The sequence below is a fragment of the Schistosoma haematobium genome, chromosome 1, assembly GCF_000699445.3.
Source record: "Schistosoma haematobium chromosome 1, whole genome shotgun sequence".
Taxonomy (NCBI): Eukaryota; Metazoa; Platyhelminthes; class Trematoda; order Strigeidida; family Schistosomatidae; genus Schistosoma; species Schistosoma haematobium.
Window position 1 is genome coordinate 20068724 of NC_067196.1, and position 17961 is coordinate 20086684.

The 17961-nt window shown below is 35.4% G+C and overlaps 1 protein-coding gene across 1 annotated transcript; it reads right to left on the bottom strand.

Moving 5' to 3' along the window:
* Positions 1–293: 293 nt before the first annotated feature.
* Positions 294–15743, bottom strand: NMD3 (ribosome-binding protein). The gene is made up of 12 exons (XM_012941806.3): positions 15665–15743; positions 14976–15052; positions 14808–14942; positions 14616–14775; positions 11523–11669; positions 10586–10676; positions 8607–8685; positions 6150–6246; positions 5085–5202; positions 4350–4683; positions 2687–2994; positions 294–1325 (listed from the first exon to the last, which is right to left on the bottom strand). The coding sequence occupies exons 2-12, from the start codon at positions 14999–15001 to the stop codon at positions 1297–1299; spliced, it is 1524 nt and encodes a 507-aa protein (XP_012797260.3). The 5' UTR covers positions 15002–15052; positions 15665–15743; the 3' UTR covers positions 294–1296.
* Between the last annotated feature and the right edge of the window lie 2218 nt (positions 15744–17961).

Genomic DNA, 17961 nt, shown 5'->3' on the forward strand with positions numbered 1-17961 from the left:
GTTGAATGACCAAGTAGAAAAATTCGCGGATACGATAAAAAGGCTTCTAATTAAAGCCGAAGGGAAGAGTATTCCAGCATAAGTGGTCAGTTACTTCTTAATAGCCTACAGAGTTACACCCAATTCGGCAGTGCCAGAGGGGGAGTTCAGACAGTCTTTAATAGAATATTGCCACCCAGGAAGACAAATAAACCTACGAATGAGTATCGGACGGTCACATGCAGCTTCCAGGTGGGCGTAAGGGTACTTATCATTAGTATCAAAGTAATAGGGAACGGGGACCAGATGTTATAGAACGTCGGATTGGAAATGGACTGCACTTAGTTCGGAGAAGTGTTTGGACTTTTATAAGATATGTCAATCAAATTCAAAAGGAATAACGATTAGACAAAGTCGACTCCCGTTTTAAATGCTCGTGGATTCATCTCAAAAAAGCCGTAAAGAGAACGAAAGCAGATGTAAAATACGAAATGCCAAGACAGTGCCAACTTCAAGAGTGACGGACAGCAAGAGAAAGGCGGTAACCAAATTTCAAGTGAACAGGAGCAGAAAGTCTTATACAAAAGTGTGGGGACGGCCCCCAGTGAACTTCAGGAAGCCCTGAAAGAGCCGAAGACATTCCACCCAATCATCTTTTGGAATATTCTAGAATCTTGATGTGTACCTTTTCGACTGGATAAATGCTAAAAATCACTGCATGCGGGTTGGATGACTATAATGATGATTTCGTTTATACTAAAAACTGCAAACACCCGAGTGTTTTGTACCATATTTGACACTGTCTGGAACAAGATTCCCTTCCGCTCGTCTTGTCTTCTAACTTGCGTTCGAGTGCTTAAATTGTACAAATTCTATATGTAACACTATCCTTACGATGGACGAAAATTTTTTTACTTAAAGACATTGAGAAATATAAGTTACGCTTGTTTCCTATGCTACTGTGTGATTATTTGCAAGTTTTCACACGAGATAAACTGTGAATGTTTACTTCAAACACAAAATCTGTAACCATCGACCTTAACATAAAAAGAAGAAAGAAAGCAACGACAATGTCCAACAAACGTTGAATAAAAAAAACTACAACATAACTTTATTCAGACAAGAAAAGAGATGAATCACTTTATCACTTTAACATAATGATATGACTGATATAAACAAAATTGTTGTTGAAATCAGTATTTATTTATGAGAAATCATCCGAAAATAATATCAATAAAAAGCAAAATAAATACAACAGTGAATTATAAATACACCTCTGAGAGTTTCATTATTGTGTTAGGTTTCATGAAACTATGGCTAATTTAATGATGTTCCTTCATTGGGTTCTATGAAGAGTAAGAGAAAAAGAGGCATCAGTAGAATTTAAAAGTGAAAAACCTGAATGCAAGGGTTATATAAATAAACAAGAGAAATTTTGTTTACAACTGTTTATTACCCTTCAATACCTTTAAATTGTCAAAAATATCATTATTCCATTTAGGACAAGAAATCATCTTACACAAACTGTAAGATACACTAGAAATTATACACATGATGTAACTTGTTCAAAACGATTTAAGATTCATTACTTCAAAAAACCGACTGACGAGATAGTGAATCTTTATCGACCGAGATGGTTAAGATATGTATGACGCATGCCTAAACATTGACTACCTTGATGGCTGGTGTAAGAATAGGTTGAAGGAAAGTTAAAGGTTGACCGAACTAAAATATAGTATCAGTCCATGAAAACCCTGAATATAGAACTGAGTCATGTAGGTAGGTCAAGACTACCTGATTGGGTTTCATGCAATTATCGTAGCCAATGACTAAAGACTTTGAGTGACATGGCTCAAAAACATTCACCAAGGTGTAGGGCGCATTTAATCTTTGCTTTCTCTTACATCCTAAGTTTCTGAATTACCTTATAAATTTTTTTTGTTTTATTCCACCGATCTAAACTTTCTACTTAGATCGTATCACTGACACTTAATCTTTTCCACTACAACTAATACTGTTACTACCGTTACAACTCTTGGATTTACCTTGACTACTTTATCTCGCTGCATTGATGGGGTGTGGCAACTTGAACTGATGAGCACATGTGCCAGATTCCACGTTGAATATGACCGATTTAAGATTAATAGGTTGATTATTGTATTATATATATATATATATAACAGTCTGAGATTTGTAGATATTTTTTGTACATGTACTTAATTTTCGACTGTTAATAATATAACCTTACACATTTTGATTGTAACAATCGGTGTTATGATTAGTTGTCAGACATGAGACTAAACCAAGTACAGTCTATAATTCGAAAGTGAATAGCTGAGTTACATTAATTGATCATAGCATTAAACCATCCCACTCCTGAAAGTTAGGCAAGAGGAACATTGTTTAAATGTATATCATACTTATCAGGCTAGATATAAAGGTAATATCATAACTATTGAGACAAACTGAATTTGAATCTGTGACAAAACAATTACAAGTCCACTATTTATTCCACTGACCCACAGATGAAAAATATATTCAAGAGATACGAAAAATTTGGTTTATAACATCTTTTCTAATACAATATTCTTAACACCAATTTTTAGGTGCATCAAATCTGAGTTTACTTAAACTTAACAAGTAGTTATAAAATGTATAAACCAATAAATTTAAAAATAACTTCGCAAGATTTCTGCAAAACACTCACCATCAAAACTAGTGTCCATATTGAAAAATTCAAGTGTTTCATCCTCGTCCTCCTCACCGAATGACACATACTCATCCTCTGATGATGAGAAGTTTGTATTCACTGCCTGGGTAGAAGTATCACATTCAGAATCTGCTGCATTCAATGAATGTTTTCGAATGCGCTTACGTTTACTTGGTCCGTTGTTTTTATCCCCAGCTGCATTCTTTGACTGGCTGGGACGTAAAACTAGTATGATGTCAGGAATTTTATCTTCTGGAAGTTTTTCAAATTCTGTATTGTTTATATTGCAATTTCGCAAATCTAACCTGAGTATAGTAATTTTATACACATTTGAATATACAGTAAGGTTAGAAATCAGTGTTACATAAAAATTTCTGTATAACAAAACAATTTTATTTACTGCTTAACAAAATGAGTAGCTGAAAATAATTCGAGCTAATATTCACCACTAGAACGATTATACGAGATTACGTCTAGTTCCCAGACTTAAGCTAATATTACAGTCAATCTGACAGCTGGAAATGAACCACTATATCAGGACCTGTTGTTCTTTCTCTCTTCAAATTAGATATAGCATTTATAACCTCACGAAGAGTTTGACAACTGTTATCAAGTTATCATACAGGTTGGTTGGAGGTAATAGTTATCTTACGGAATAGCTGGAGGCCAGTTGAACTATCCTCTTAAGGGTTTCGCCCATTGGTCTAATCTTCTGGACTGAGTTAATAATGGCTCCATCTTCTTCCGAAACAGTCTAACATCTGGCTTATTAATATGTTTTATTGATAAGTGGGTATGGTTGTCTAGTACTACTATCGCAGCTACCTTTTCCATCCCTTTTTATTTCGTTACCTGCCATCATTACACAAACATTTCTAGCCTATGTTTGGGTTGTTGTCGCTCTTCATCACACTTTGAGTATATTGTGATGAGTTTTCGAGCATCTATCAAGTCAGTGAATGTCTTTCCTAATCCTTTGATGAAAGTTGTAAGTTGATGTCATCGTAGGTATTTACAGTTACTTGGATATCATTCCAAGCTCCGCGACTAACTAGGTGTTTATCTAATTTTTCATTATATGCACTCCTAACCCTTTTATCCCTGAACTGATATCTAAGGAGCCTTTCTGCTGTGACTTTCCTATGTCCAGTAGAACGCATGGAAATGAGTGCTTTCACTAGGACATGGTTGAAATCCAAGTATGTGTTCAATAAAGAGAGATAGTCCTCCATACTGAAAGTTTTGAGAATGATTTCTACCTAATTTCAACAAAGCTAACAATTTCTCAATAACACTATTCATCAAAATTGAATCTTTATCAGCATCTTGACTACAGTAGGATCGGATCGATCAACTACTACATAGTCTTAAACATCACATCAGCGCATTCGATCATGGTACATTTAATCTTTTTTAAACTAAGGTGTGATTAAAACACTCTATAGGGCTTTTAGGCAACCTTTTTAACTCAATAGGTTAATTAATTTAAATGTCTAGATAAAAACGTTAAAAGCATTATGACAAGCACACAATAATTATGAGGTGTTGATGAACAATATGAAACGGAATGGAAGAATAAAATCATATACCTGATTGACATGTAGTGTAGTAAAATTCGTATCAAAAAACAAGGTAATAAACTTGAAGTTGTCAAACTTACCCAAGTACTTTATCTCCAGGATGTAAAATACGGCCAAGATGTGATCTAGTATGAATTATACCACAATCCGATTCATTATCAAGCTGGACTAAACCTGTCTCGTTAGATGGATCTTTCATTACCCATACAGAAACCGGTGAGTGTTTTTGAGACAACTTTGCACCGACGGGGTATGAAGTACTTGATGTAGTGTATGATTTTTTGGAAGAATTCATTTGGCTAGAATCATCTCTTTGTTCTTCAATTTCAAGTACGACAAATGGTGAAAAGCGTTTTTGTGTTGTAATTGACATGAATGGAGATGAGAAATAAGCCTTACTGTCTACATAACAAACTAAAAAAAAAGTGAATTACATACAAAAAATGGTTTTAAAATGAGGTTAAACAAATGTAGTTAGAAGGACAAATATCAATTAGTTAATAGTTAATAAAATTTGTTTAGGGATTCAGAATATTTGGTAGGTATTATTTATCACCTTAAAGTCAGATGAACATTCGCTATGATGCCAAACCAAAATGAAGACACCGATTGTCGACCATCTATCCAAACAACTACTAAAAATCGAACTCCTTCTACTATTGGCAAAAAAATCTGAATAGTTATGGACGCTGACTGATGTCAAAATTAACTGACATTTACGTACAATAAAATGTCAAAGAATGAAAAAATGACAATATAAAAATTAAAACCTCAAACATGGAGTAGCTTGTAATTAAAGAAAAAAAACAACTTACCTTGACAAGTTAAAGGATCGATTAAGTGAATGGCATCGGTAACTTTGCTGACAACACACAACTGACTGATACCACCCAACTTTTGTGACTGAGCTCGAGATAAGCAAACTATGTCATTCTTAGAAAAAAAAGTAGATGCGGAGATAGTTTTCAATAAAATAACGAAAGATTACAGAGGATTTAGAAAAACACCTAAACGTAAGTATGACTCATTTTAAAATATATTAGACTCTCACAGGCGATTCCTTCTTTAATGGCCTTAATAGGTTACTGGTAAAAGTCAAAGAATGAAACTTGAATACTGATAGCAGGTGATGACAAACGGTATCTAGATAATGACTGTATCAAAAATGTGGTTATATTTACTTTTTATTTATCTAAACAAATAAATATTGGTACAATGAGGCACCAAAATATATGCGCAAAACAAATCATTTGATTCGTATCAGGGCTTGGATGCTGTCCGGGCGCCCAAACCGAAGCAGGAGTGAATCAGAAAATGCGATGATTGGCAGTCCCCTACACAAGGTTATATTTACAATAAGTATTGAAACTAAAAATTTTCCTATTATTATTTAGATTTAAAGATTTGTCAGTTACTTACATCATACAAAAAAAATAGAAATAGACACTCATACGCCAAATCAAGAAACCCGATTTCATTCATATTACTTATCTCTTCAGTATATCAAAACCCTGTTAAATGAATAAAGTTTCAAAAATTTAGTTCCAATAAGTAAGAGCACACGTAAAGACGGTATTAAGTGGGATATATAGATGAAAAGTCACCTGGTACTTAGTGAGTGCTTACCAACATGGAGACTACCGTAAGAGATAAATCAGCCGTATATAAATAAAGTTGCTACTACATTCTTAACGGTAATAGTCCAGTTTTGAACAGAATAGTGTAAATTCAGTCTTAAACTATAGAAAATAATGAAATAAGGTTTATTAATGAAATAGTGATTATGTAGAGGATTTCAACAGTTTGCTTAAAACATAGGCCAATTTAAATGAACAATAGTAATTAATTATTTATTTAAATGATCTCTATGATACACTTACTTTACAAACTGGTGCAATTTCCACAGAAAATGTGTATTTGTAATTGTAAGTATTATTGTTTACATCATGCGACTTTAAATGTTGTGCAGTTTGATAGCTGAAGATGAAAACGAACAGAATAATATAAATAAATAAGAGTTGATAGGACATTTGAGAAATGTACCAGAATGAGAACAATACCTAACTCGTATGAAATAATCAGTCAAATCAAATGTTTAAGCGACCGAAAACGTGAACTGAAATTTATGATTTGGAAGTTGTGAATTGATTTTTTTAATATCTGAGGGACTTTATGATCAGACTAATGAACAATATTCTTATTTGCACATAATTAAGAACCTCAAAAAACCAATTGTTTCTGTCATAAACAATGACTTTATTAGACTCGTATTTGGTCAAATATTTAATCAAATGAATTAGTGGAAAATTAAATCATGGATAGATAAATACATGGAATACATTACAGAGAATTTAGAAAAATCACTTATCCATTATCTAGATATATAATGAGGCTGACGAGTGCCATGTAGGACGCAATATAGGTTCAATGTCCTAATAATTTTTCTGTTTAGCTTTTGTTGACAACGTTCTTCATTACGGAATGGGGTTAACAACCCTATCGGCAACCCTCTTATATCCGGGTTTGGGACCGGTAATAATCCTAAAAGGGCTCCAAGTGGACAACTCTCATATAACACCAAAGCCAGGATTTTCAATACAAACGACAAGATAGATCTATTGTACAAAGCTGGAACTTTGGAAATTACTACAACCAACATCAAAAAAGGACAGATGTCTATAAACATGCCTACTCAAGATACTTCATATCCGTTGGCCGGACACCGTTAGCAACAACCTACTGTGGCACAGAACAAACCAGATTCCAACTGAAGAGGGAATTATAGAAAGAAGCTGGAGGTGGACAGAACACACATTGAGAGAATTATCAAACTGTATCACAAAGCACTCCCTTACTTGGAACCCTCAAGGCAAAAGGAAGAGGCAAACCGAAGGGCATTAAAAGAATAAATAGCACTGGAAAACAATTGGAAAAGGGATTCCAGAACAGAGAAGGTTGGAGATTGCTAATCGGTGGCCTATGCTCCACGAGGGTTATCGGACGTAAGTAATAAGTAAATTGAGAATATTTTTCAAACCTAATATTTACATGAAACCATGAAGAGTGTATACAGAAAATGCGGAAACGTTTAACATTCAAAAAATACAACATATGTATAATTGAGTGATCCGAAGGTTTAATGACGGATCAGAACCTTGGATAGCTAGAATGAACAAAATCAAGGTATCAAAAATCGAGTTACAAAATAATAACCATCGCATTCTAATTAAGTTAATTCCAGAAATTTCGAAGTTTCGATAGTGGTTAAAATCAGTTATTATTTAGGCTTTTTTAAGATGAGTGAAGAAAGCAATTCACCGGTTTCTAGACACTAATAATTCCTTAGTTTGTAACTAAATACACGCGGAAATTATGAAAATTGGCAAAAACTTGTATACCACGATACACTGATATTTTATGGTAAACTATGTGTCCAGAACATATTTATAATAAATAGCCATAGAGAAAACAGTTGCTGCAATAGAAAAAAATATATTACATTGTATATTGAGTAGTGGGTGACATATCTTTTACATTTAATGAGATACATAACTTTTTAATTTCTAATGAAGTGACCCAGTGATTTTCGTTTCGAAAATTTTCTTCTTGGTATTGACAACTACTAAGAGACATTTTTATTAGAAATAGGGTAGTATACAAAAATGTTAATAAAAAACCAATAAAACAATCAGATTGGAATTCGAACATTGAATAAAGAAAATTTTATTACAGGAGATATGATTTAACCAGCTCGAATGATGACTGAATAGCATCTTGTATTAATCAAAGGAACTTTAAACCAAAACACGTGAGTTAGACCAAGAGCATGTGAACTTTCAGTCAATGCATATGCTATAATCACTATTTTATTAGTCCAGTAAAGAATTCTAAAATTTCTTGATAACCAAGCTGCAACTAAAATAGTGACCTGATAGGAAATTGATTCATTTTACTGAACTTTATTTTTGAAGTTCAGGAAAATTCTGATGGAATTTATTTGAGATAAGAGTATGTTTTAAGCCAGACGGTGTAGAGAAGAATATAAACCAATATCACATTAGGTAACGTTTTTAAGTATTACTGCCACTTTTAAATATTCAAATCCCAGAAAACTATTATATCTTCAGAAAAATAGATGAAAAATTCGATCTATAGGTAAAACAAAATGCAACAGAAAATCGATTAATCTATGTTATCAATGTTTCAGGAGTATGAGAAATAAACGGGATTGTTGACTGTATCAAAAAAGGAACGAAGCTCTAAAGACAAAGGATTGAAGTATATATAGTCAGTGAATTTAAGAAATTAAAAATAAGATGGCAAAATTATCTACTTACCGGCAAGGAGAACGTTTGGAGAGAAAATTCACAAACGTGACTGCTTGTGAACGAGTGCTGAAAAAGAAGTCAATACCTCCTGAAAATTGTAAGAAGAAAACCAGGTATAAAAGGAAGAGAAATTATAGGCAAGTTGAAATATTCAGGGTATCCCTATAAAATTGGGGTCGTAAATATACCTAGACAATGTGAAATTCGCATATTGTAACCATACTACTTATGAGCACCCAGAATTGTTTCTTGTAGTTTGTTGATTAAACCGTAGATAAACTGACCGCTTTCTTATTGATTAATACATGTTCCAATGAGACAGCCCTATTGAATCGGTCATAAATGTGCCTGTCTGTGTTGAAAAGTGACTGTTGTTTCTGAATTTACTTCCTTGAATGTGAGTTTTAAGCTAATTACTGTCTATTGTAGAATCATTTATTACTTATATATTTTAAATACATAAATATTTACGAGAAGCCAAAATGGTCTTTTTACTTTATTTGACCTCTGGCGAACCTGACAGTTATTTAAGCAAACGTCAACAATACCACGACGAAATGGCCAGGATCATACATGCAGCTGGAGAAAGAAGAGAATTTCAACACAAACCATCGTGCAAACATTTATGCAAAGTAAATAGAACTGCAATTAGTCAAGCTCAGAATACAGCTTGAAAAATGGATTAGGTTGCAGAAGCTACGAGATCAGTTTCTGACTCTCATGAGGTTCGTGTAATTAAAAGGTTTAATGAACCTATATATAACGTGTTTTAGAATTTATTAAGTCAAAACTTCAGAAGTTTGATGATAATCGAAAAACGTAATGGGCTTTTATGAAGGAATTTCAGAAAGATGTTAAGCAAATAACGAGCGATGACTTTAAATAACTCAATTATCTAGTTCATTTTTATACAGGACAAGCTAAAAAAGACAGAGAATTGTATCATAAAGAATAGCACCGAGAGATTTAGATTAGCTAAGAAAATAATGAGGAAGCGATCCGGACATCCTATGATTGCTGGGTCTTTCACAAACTAAGTAATTGACGAACAACTAATTAAAATGAAAACTGATATCTTTGTGCAATCTGAAATAGATGTAAGCTTGTGAAATCAGGTATGAAAAAATCAAGTTAGGAATCCGATCTAAATGCTAATAGGATGTTAAAAACCATAGTTAAACTATTACCGTGGAATCTCTGAATTAAGTAGGCAGAGGTGGTGATACAGTGAGCCAATCAGAAGTACCTAAGTGGGGTCACTAGGTGACAGACAGAAATGACCTGAACGACAACCGCATATCACTGATTAAGAAATAGACTGATTTTCTAAGGGTTGATAACGTATATATATATATCTGTTACAATTTCTCTTATTACGACTCAGCTACTCCTATTGCTTAGTAATCATGGACACTACTTCACTCGACAAGTCCCCAAATTAGAACACGATTGAACATGAACGAATTATATCCCAAATAAAAAGGTTGGATGGATACCATCGGATACTATCCATCACAACTTGCGCAACTTGTCATGCAGTGAAATACAGTAACTTGCCGATGAACCTTGTATGACTCTTAATGTCAATATTTTTGTTTAATTGATTTGAACCACTGATATATTGGGTTGACATTCGAATTGTACTAAAACTACTAAATCTCAATTTACTAACTAACAACCTTAGTACAGGATAGTGTGATTGAAAAATATTGAAATTACATTTAAAATAGAAATTAATAAACACGAACAATTGTAAACCTTATAATACCTAATAATACCTTACCAGTCACACAGTAAGTATAACAAATATATTTTCTAGGGGAGCTTTTCTAGTCAATTTGAGTATTCTTTTAATGTGGTTTCACAAGGAAAAGTCAATGTCGAAATCTATGATTATGAGAACTCAGACTAGTATAGGAATCAAGCAATAATATTCAAGACCCGAATCACAAATACTTACCATCATATCAAAGTAAATAACTACCTACCTGAAACTTGCTTGATATTTGAACAAGTTTTATGTGCACCAGACCGAAGAATGACTTGTTCTAAATGCAATAGTGTTTTTTTATGATCGACCTAAAGGACGAAATATCGAGATTTAGAACATGTGAATTCATTGGAGAAATTTTACAATGAATCTTAAGTAAGGTGACCCGACAATACTTATTTGCCAAAACTCTAGTACGGACAATGGAAAGAGAACCTGATTCATGACACAAGCAAGATGATTCCGTTGAGTGAATGGTGCTGGGTGCCTTTAACAATCTTAAAAATAAATTACGACATTAACAGCTAAGTAATTTACAAATTGTTTATCGATCCTTTTTTGCAGACATCGTTTCCATCACACAAATGTATCGACTAGTTTAAAATAAGGACCAACGAACAAACCAGAAGCTAGAATACACGGAAAAGTATCGATACAGGAGTGATAAAACTAAGTGTCTGAGCTCATTTGCTAACCAGCATTGTAATGGAAACTTATACTTGTAAGCAACAAAATTAGGAAGGTATTCAGAAGTTTAACCCGTGTTTACAATCTGAAAGCATGCGAAAGACATATTAAAAGTACTTAAAACGAATTCTATGAAAACATTTTTTAAAGGAACGATTGGTAGTATGACCATATAAGTAAAAACAAATGATCTTCTATAGGATGAGACATAAAACCCCGACAGTCAGTTGATGGTAATTCAGTGGAACTGGCTTAACAAGTACGGGTTTGTTAAATGGGTTTTGAGCCATACTTATTGTTTCAGGATCAGAGATATAAAACAGCTGGTCAAGTTAAGATTAAGTCGATACCAAGGATCATCACTATAAGGTATATAAAACAAACGAACATCAGTTACTAATAACCATATAATTACCAACGAAATGTCTATTTATCGCTAAATTTCCTTCAAACAAAATGAAGCTTACTTTTTGACGAACTTGGACGCAGGCATTCCAAAAATCTTTGGCAGCGTTACGAGTACATGAGGTACATTGTTGAGTGTGAACTGTGAAATTGATTGGAATTTGCTGTTCAACACGATCACCTGTTTGTAATGTTCCCTGCACGGTTATCTAGAATATTCCCAAGACGTTAGATTTGAGGTTTAATATGTTTAAAAACCAATAAAATTTAGGGTTATTGAGGAAATATTTATTTGATACCGAATTTTCTCCAGAAATGAACATTCACTCTACATTTATACACATAATTCTAGTAATCGAAATACTTATGTAGTTATGTGTTAGTAAAGGATTGGTATTTTACGGTATTACCCAGAATATCCAAAACCCACTTTTTACCCACTTTGAGTGCTGTCATAGTACAGAATAATGGCAATCTGTAGTTTTGTGATAATAATACGATTAGTTTCTACACCATCTAATTTTTTAACAGAAACCCAAAAAATTCAGAAGTTTAAGGCTTTTAGATAGAATGTTGATATACAGTATGTAAACGAAAGTGTACTCTTAAACAGCGACCTCAATACTTTATCTACCTTCAAAGTAGATACACTAACGAATCTAAATAAAATATCTAGTAGTTCGACTTTTCAAGATATTCAGAGACGTAAGGGAAATAAAAAAACAAAAAGAAGTGTTTCTGCTTAGCCCCAAATGCCCTGGTGTGGCCGAGAGTGGGATGGGCCCGCCCTCCCTCTCGAAATTCTCTCACACGGCCACGCGTACACAGCCTCTGCCAGGGAAGTCATACTCACTACCTTCTTGTGGCGGGGGTGTTGTTTACAAAGGTCTGGGAACTAGAGAGTGTACCAACGTCATGGAATGAGTCGATAGTTGTCCCTATCTTTAAAAAGGGTTCACGTCGTTCCTGTAACAACTATCGGGGGATAGGTCTAATCCCGATTGTGTCCAAAATATTGGCTTCCATCATACTTTGCACGTTGTCCAAAACCCGAGAAAGCTTGACTCGCGAGGAGCAGGCTGGGTTTCGTTCTGGTCCAAGATGTGTTAACCATATCTTCACCCTACGCTAAATGTTAGAACACCGCCATACTTTTCAAAGGCCAACAATCGTAGTGTTTCTTGACATCAGGGCTGTCTTCGATTCGTTGGACAGGACTGTTCTCTGGGATTGTCTATTGAAGAAGGGTGTGCCTGAGAAGTTTATTAAGATCTTAAAGGCCCTATATAAAAACACCTCAGACAGAGTGAGGGCATACAACCACCTTTCTCCATTGTTCCATTCGAGCAGTGGGGTTAGGCAGGGTTGCCCAATCTCACCATTCCTCTTCAACTTTTCCATCGATAACATTCTGGAAACAGCTCTGATGGATATAAGTAATGGCGGTGTGGATCTGTTGCCTGGAGAAAGACTTCTCGACCTTGAGTATGCAGATTATATTGTCTTACTGTGCGATAATGCCCAAGGCATGCAAACCACACTTAATCAGTTGGCAATCAGTGTCCGTAGGTATAGTATGTGCTTTGCACCTTCGAAGTGCAAAGTACTTCTACAAGACTGGCGGGATTCTAATCCTGTACTCACTCTGGATGGTGAGCAGATAGAAGTAGTCGAGAAGTTCGTGTATCTAGGGAGCTGCATAAGTGCTGGTGGGGTGTGAGTGATGAGATCAATGCACGAATAGTGAAAGCCAGAGCGGCTTATGTCAATCTGGGCCATCTTTGGTGCCTTCGTGATGTTAGTCTGGCTGTAAAAGGTCGGATCTACAACGCGTCGGTGAGAGCAGTTTTGCTCTATGCTTGTGAAACCTAGCCTCTCCGAGTCGGGGATGTTAGATGACTCTGTGTTCGATCATCGCTGTCTCCGAAAGACTGCTGACATCCAGTGGCAACACCATGTTAGTAATGCAGAGGTTCGGCATTGTGTGTTCGGGCACAGAGACGATAATCCAATTGGTGTCACCCTCTTGAAACACCAACTTCGGTGGCTTGGACATGTTCTACGAATGTCGTCCCAGAGAATTCCACGTCGTGCATCAGTTGCCGACGCTGGGACTGGTTAGAAGAAGCGGAGAGGTGGCCAGTATATGACATGGTATCGTGGTATTAAATAAAAATGCAAAGGGCTGGCGTGTGTTGGTCCTTCACGACTCCCTGGCTGGGGTCCTAGAGATGGTGCAACACAGTGGCTAGAGACGTTATCAGATAAGGCTCAGAATAGAAGCCAGTGGCGATCCTGCTGTAACCTTCTTTTACTTTCTTCGTAAAAAGTGGTTGTACCTTCCTTAACTGAAAGATTTTTTCTGGTTGTACCTTTCCGTTTCCCCCACTATTACTGTTATTATTACACTACCTTACACTAATCTGGTCGTTATCTTTTTTTTTCTTTTACACTCCTTACCTTCCTTTTTTTTCTCTTCGAATTCTCATTGTTTTGTGTGGCGCATATATATTTGGTGCCCTCTTGTACCAATATTTATGTGTTCAAATAAATAATTAATTAAATTTACTGATTACTAGCTACAGAAATTATCAACTGAGCAATTGTTGCTTGAACGGGAAGCCATAGATAAATATGAAACGAATACATTGAAGGTCAAATGGAAAAAGTTAACGCTGAATAAGTTAATGCCCAATGTTAGTGAATGACAATCACTTTAAATCAATATACAGACTTTGAAGATAATTTCGCCATATTACGTTGCATTCAGGAACACAATTAAGACAAATTCCATTTTCCGTCGTGATATATATTTATATATGTAACAGAATGTTTGTTTTTAGAGATGAATTTGTATCAATCGACTCTGCTTGTATTGAAAGTTATCTATGAACATAAGTACGAAGAGAGCAGCCAAACAGAAAACTATCAAATGGACAGTATCTTTCTACATTCATTACTCAGAATACAGTGCCTGCAGTCAGCCATTAGTCTAGTCCACAATATATGCCCACGATAAGCAAACATGTGAATGAATTTGTACTACTAGAATGATGTAACACAGTTAATGATCTCGATTATTTAGACCATCACCTTAAATTCGTTAGTTTAGCAACAAACTGTTCAGACAAAAAGCAAAACAGATAAATTAGTACCTCTATAGATATTCTTCTACTATGAGGCTCCGTCCACATAAACCTAGCATTCCGAACTTCCAAACCTTTCTTCAGTCCACGGATCTTCTTGATGCATAATGAAAGCAATTCTGGTGACTCTGGTTCGGCAGAAACCCAATTAGATGGTGGATTTAAATAACTGAAAGCAATAACAGAACGCATGTATCCTACCGTTCACATTTCGGACAAAAAGTCACAGTATTTTGACGGTCGATATGTTCAGCAATGTCCGCTTCACTGGATAGGCATGTGAAGCACATGTTTGCAGTATTAGAATAAATTTGAACGCCACATTTGCAGCAGAGACTATATTCAAGTAATTTCTAGTTTTTAACTTACATTAAAGATAAACCTTGATCAGCCATCTTTTACGAATGGATCTCGAGGTATAACACAAGTGAATATTTATTTAGTGGCTGAAAAGGAAACGGATTTAAAAATAAGAAATAGAGTTCATTAGCGAACTACAAGGTTGTGGAATAATTATTTAGTGGCATTTAGAACAAAAATGACCTGGTCAGAAAGATTAGCATAAGCTGACCATGCTAAATAACTACTAAATCTTGATAGATTGAACAGTCCTCCGTAACTTGACTGCCTAGTATTCGTTTGTCCCTTACGAATGCCCGTGAATCGTACATGTTGTTAACTGCCTACCTGCTAATGTACAAAACGCAACAACATACATCCAAAGGGATATTTATGACTAAATTTAAAAACCCCTTGACTGAATAAGGAACTCATGTTCGAAATGCAGCGCTTGGTAGAAATCTAGCAATTTGGCTGCTGTCGTACGCACATGATCACCTTGTTCGCTTGTTGGCTTACAAAATCAATCATGGATAAATCGTCACAGATCTATCTGGAATTGATTTCCATTCTGGGCACTAGACAATACTTAGTAGGGGTAGCAATAACTCAAGTTTATTATTTGACGTTAGCGCAATTGTTCGAAAATACTATTTCCTTAAAAATTGATGATACCTAACATCTATGAAAATTTACATCCAACAGAAAACAGAATTTACTGGTGTTAATGTACAGTAGCTAGAAGTCTACCCGCATCCGAACACACGTGATGTCCTTCTTTTCAAATGTGTGAGACCTTGATAATCTTAATAACAGATTCGATTAACAACTATTATTTCTGGGATACAGAAAACGCTGTTTCTTAACGTCGACATCTCAGGTTTTAGTTATATAAAATATCGATTCTGATTGCGATGCAGCAATGAGACGCAGCTGTTCTTCTTTCACTCACATCATAATGTTATAGAAGGATTCTAGATCTTTGATACCACCCAGTCTGGTCACTTCTGTTCAGCACTCTAAGTGAATTTGAAAAAGTCAAGAATTTGACGATGCCGCATGTATGTAATGTTCCACTCCTCTGGTAATATATTGGCCTTCACTGAAGCCAGAATTAGCTATATGGGATTGACATAACGACGGACAGTACAAATCTATCAGTCGGAAGCGAATCGTCTGACCCAAAGTTCCACCACCACCTAGAAAGTGCGCCAATGCCATTGCCTGACACGGCAAACGGAGTAACGCTTTGCCACTAACCATCCTTAGAATTCGCTTAACCATTAAAATAAGTACCTACTCCCAATCATCTGGGCAAGTCCACGGCACAACTCTGAAATCAGCACGACAACTGGCCAACGGTGACAAAAAACAGTCAATGAAACACGTTTCACCGGTTGTTCATTGCAGACTGTGCGGCCGAATAAAGCGATACCTTCACGCAACAAGGGTCGTCTGGAATTTTCGAAAGACATCTGCAGACGTGCAAATTCATTTTTGTTCGTATTTGTGCCATTAGAAAACCATTTATACTATTTTATGGAGGACCATGACACTTCATCATCGACGAGAATGAAGGGAGGGAAACCATCTAGATAGACAGAATAAAACCTGCTTTTTACAACGATTAACGGAAGTAAGAAAATACTATTTTAGGTTAACAACTTCCACTGTTCGATACAATAAAGCCAGAGAACCACGAGAAACCAAGTAGTGATTATATATTCTCAACACGTCCAGAAAGGAAAGTTAAAAACATACACGCTATTTTCGTTTTGTCAATTAAAAAAGAACGAAATTAATACTGTGGAAAAAAGAATGCTCAGTCCATCCGGCAACGAACATGACCCCGGTAAACTATCTACTGATAGCCTATAAATTTTAGTAGCTTATGGTTGCATTTCTTTACACCAGATTCACACAATGCACAGTGAATATAACTCTGAAAAATTGTTCTTTCAATTGATTGCCATTTTTCCTCGCCTCTTAAACGGTAAACGGTACAATTGCCTATAGAAAAATAACGAAATATGGAAGCGAAGTGAAGATTATAATAATTCTGCATGAATGTATGAGCGTTACTGAAAATTCACATAAAACAGATGGGTATACGTTTATATACCGTGCGGCAGATAGAAAGTTCACTACACAGTGAGAAGTTAGATACCCTTCAGATAATTGTGATATAAGCAGTGTACACTAACACCAAAAAATTGAATTCTTTGTTTTTTTGGAAAAGTCATATATTTTAAAAATGTAAAAAGCGTGATATAGTATACAAAAATAAGATTAAAAAGTGAGTAGGCCATACCATTTCAAACGTACTGAACGTTCATGTGTTCTTAAAACTTCACGGTCCTACCAGAACGTATTGCTTTTTTCCTTTTGTTGGAAACTGGAAACATCTTTATGTGCCCACTGTGTTTTAATACTTTTACAATAACTTTTGTTCCGGTTTCCTGCGATGTAATGAGGATGTCTGTGAAAAAAAGTTGCTTTTCAAGAATATGACTTTCAACCAATTGATGTTGAAATTTTGTTTAGTTTTCTTCTCATCGAGAACAGTGTTTAGATTCATTCACCAGGACATTCTACGCAGCCAATCTTGCGTTAACCTTCTCTTGTCAACCAGCGATGTCTACTCAAACGAAGGATAAGTTACCTGAGTTGGCCTCTTCCATGTGCATTATTAAATTCAGCTGCTCCTGTGGAGATAGCTATATAGGGCGTACTACCAGGCAACTTAACCAACGAATGAGTGAACATCTACCAACTTGGTACATAAAGGGCCAGAGAAAAACTATTCGCAGTTCTATATTGGCACATCTTATTGATAGCGGTCATGCAGTAGATAAATCGGAATCATTTCGAGTTATCTATCGTATACCTCCATCATTTCCCGACGGAGTCCGTTCCCGTCTCCTATATATAGCTGAAGCCATTGGAATTCGTACATATAACCCCAATTTATGTGTACAGAAGAAATACGTGACTCCCCTATCCCTTCCATGGCCAG

Excerpts from the sequence above, each read along its gene's own strand:
- NMD3 (XM_012941806.3), bottom strand. The coding sequence starts at position 15,001 with ATGGCTGATCAAGGTTTATCTTTAAT. Across the intron at positions 10,677-11,522 it reads GCGTCCAAGTTCGTCAAAAA|GTCGATCATAAAAAAACACT; the intron begins GTAAGCTTCATT and ends TTCGTCCTTTAG. Across the intron at positions 8,686-10,585 it reads AAATATCAAGCAAGTTTCAG|GAGGTATTGACTTCTTTTTC; the intron begins GTAGGTAGTTAT and ends TACAATTTTCAG.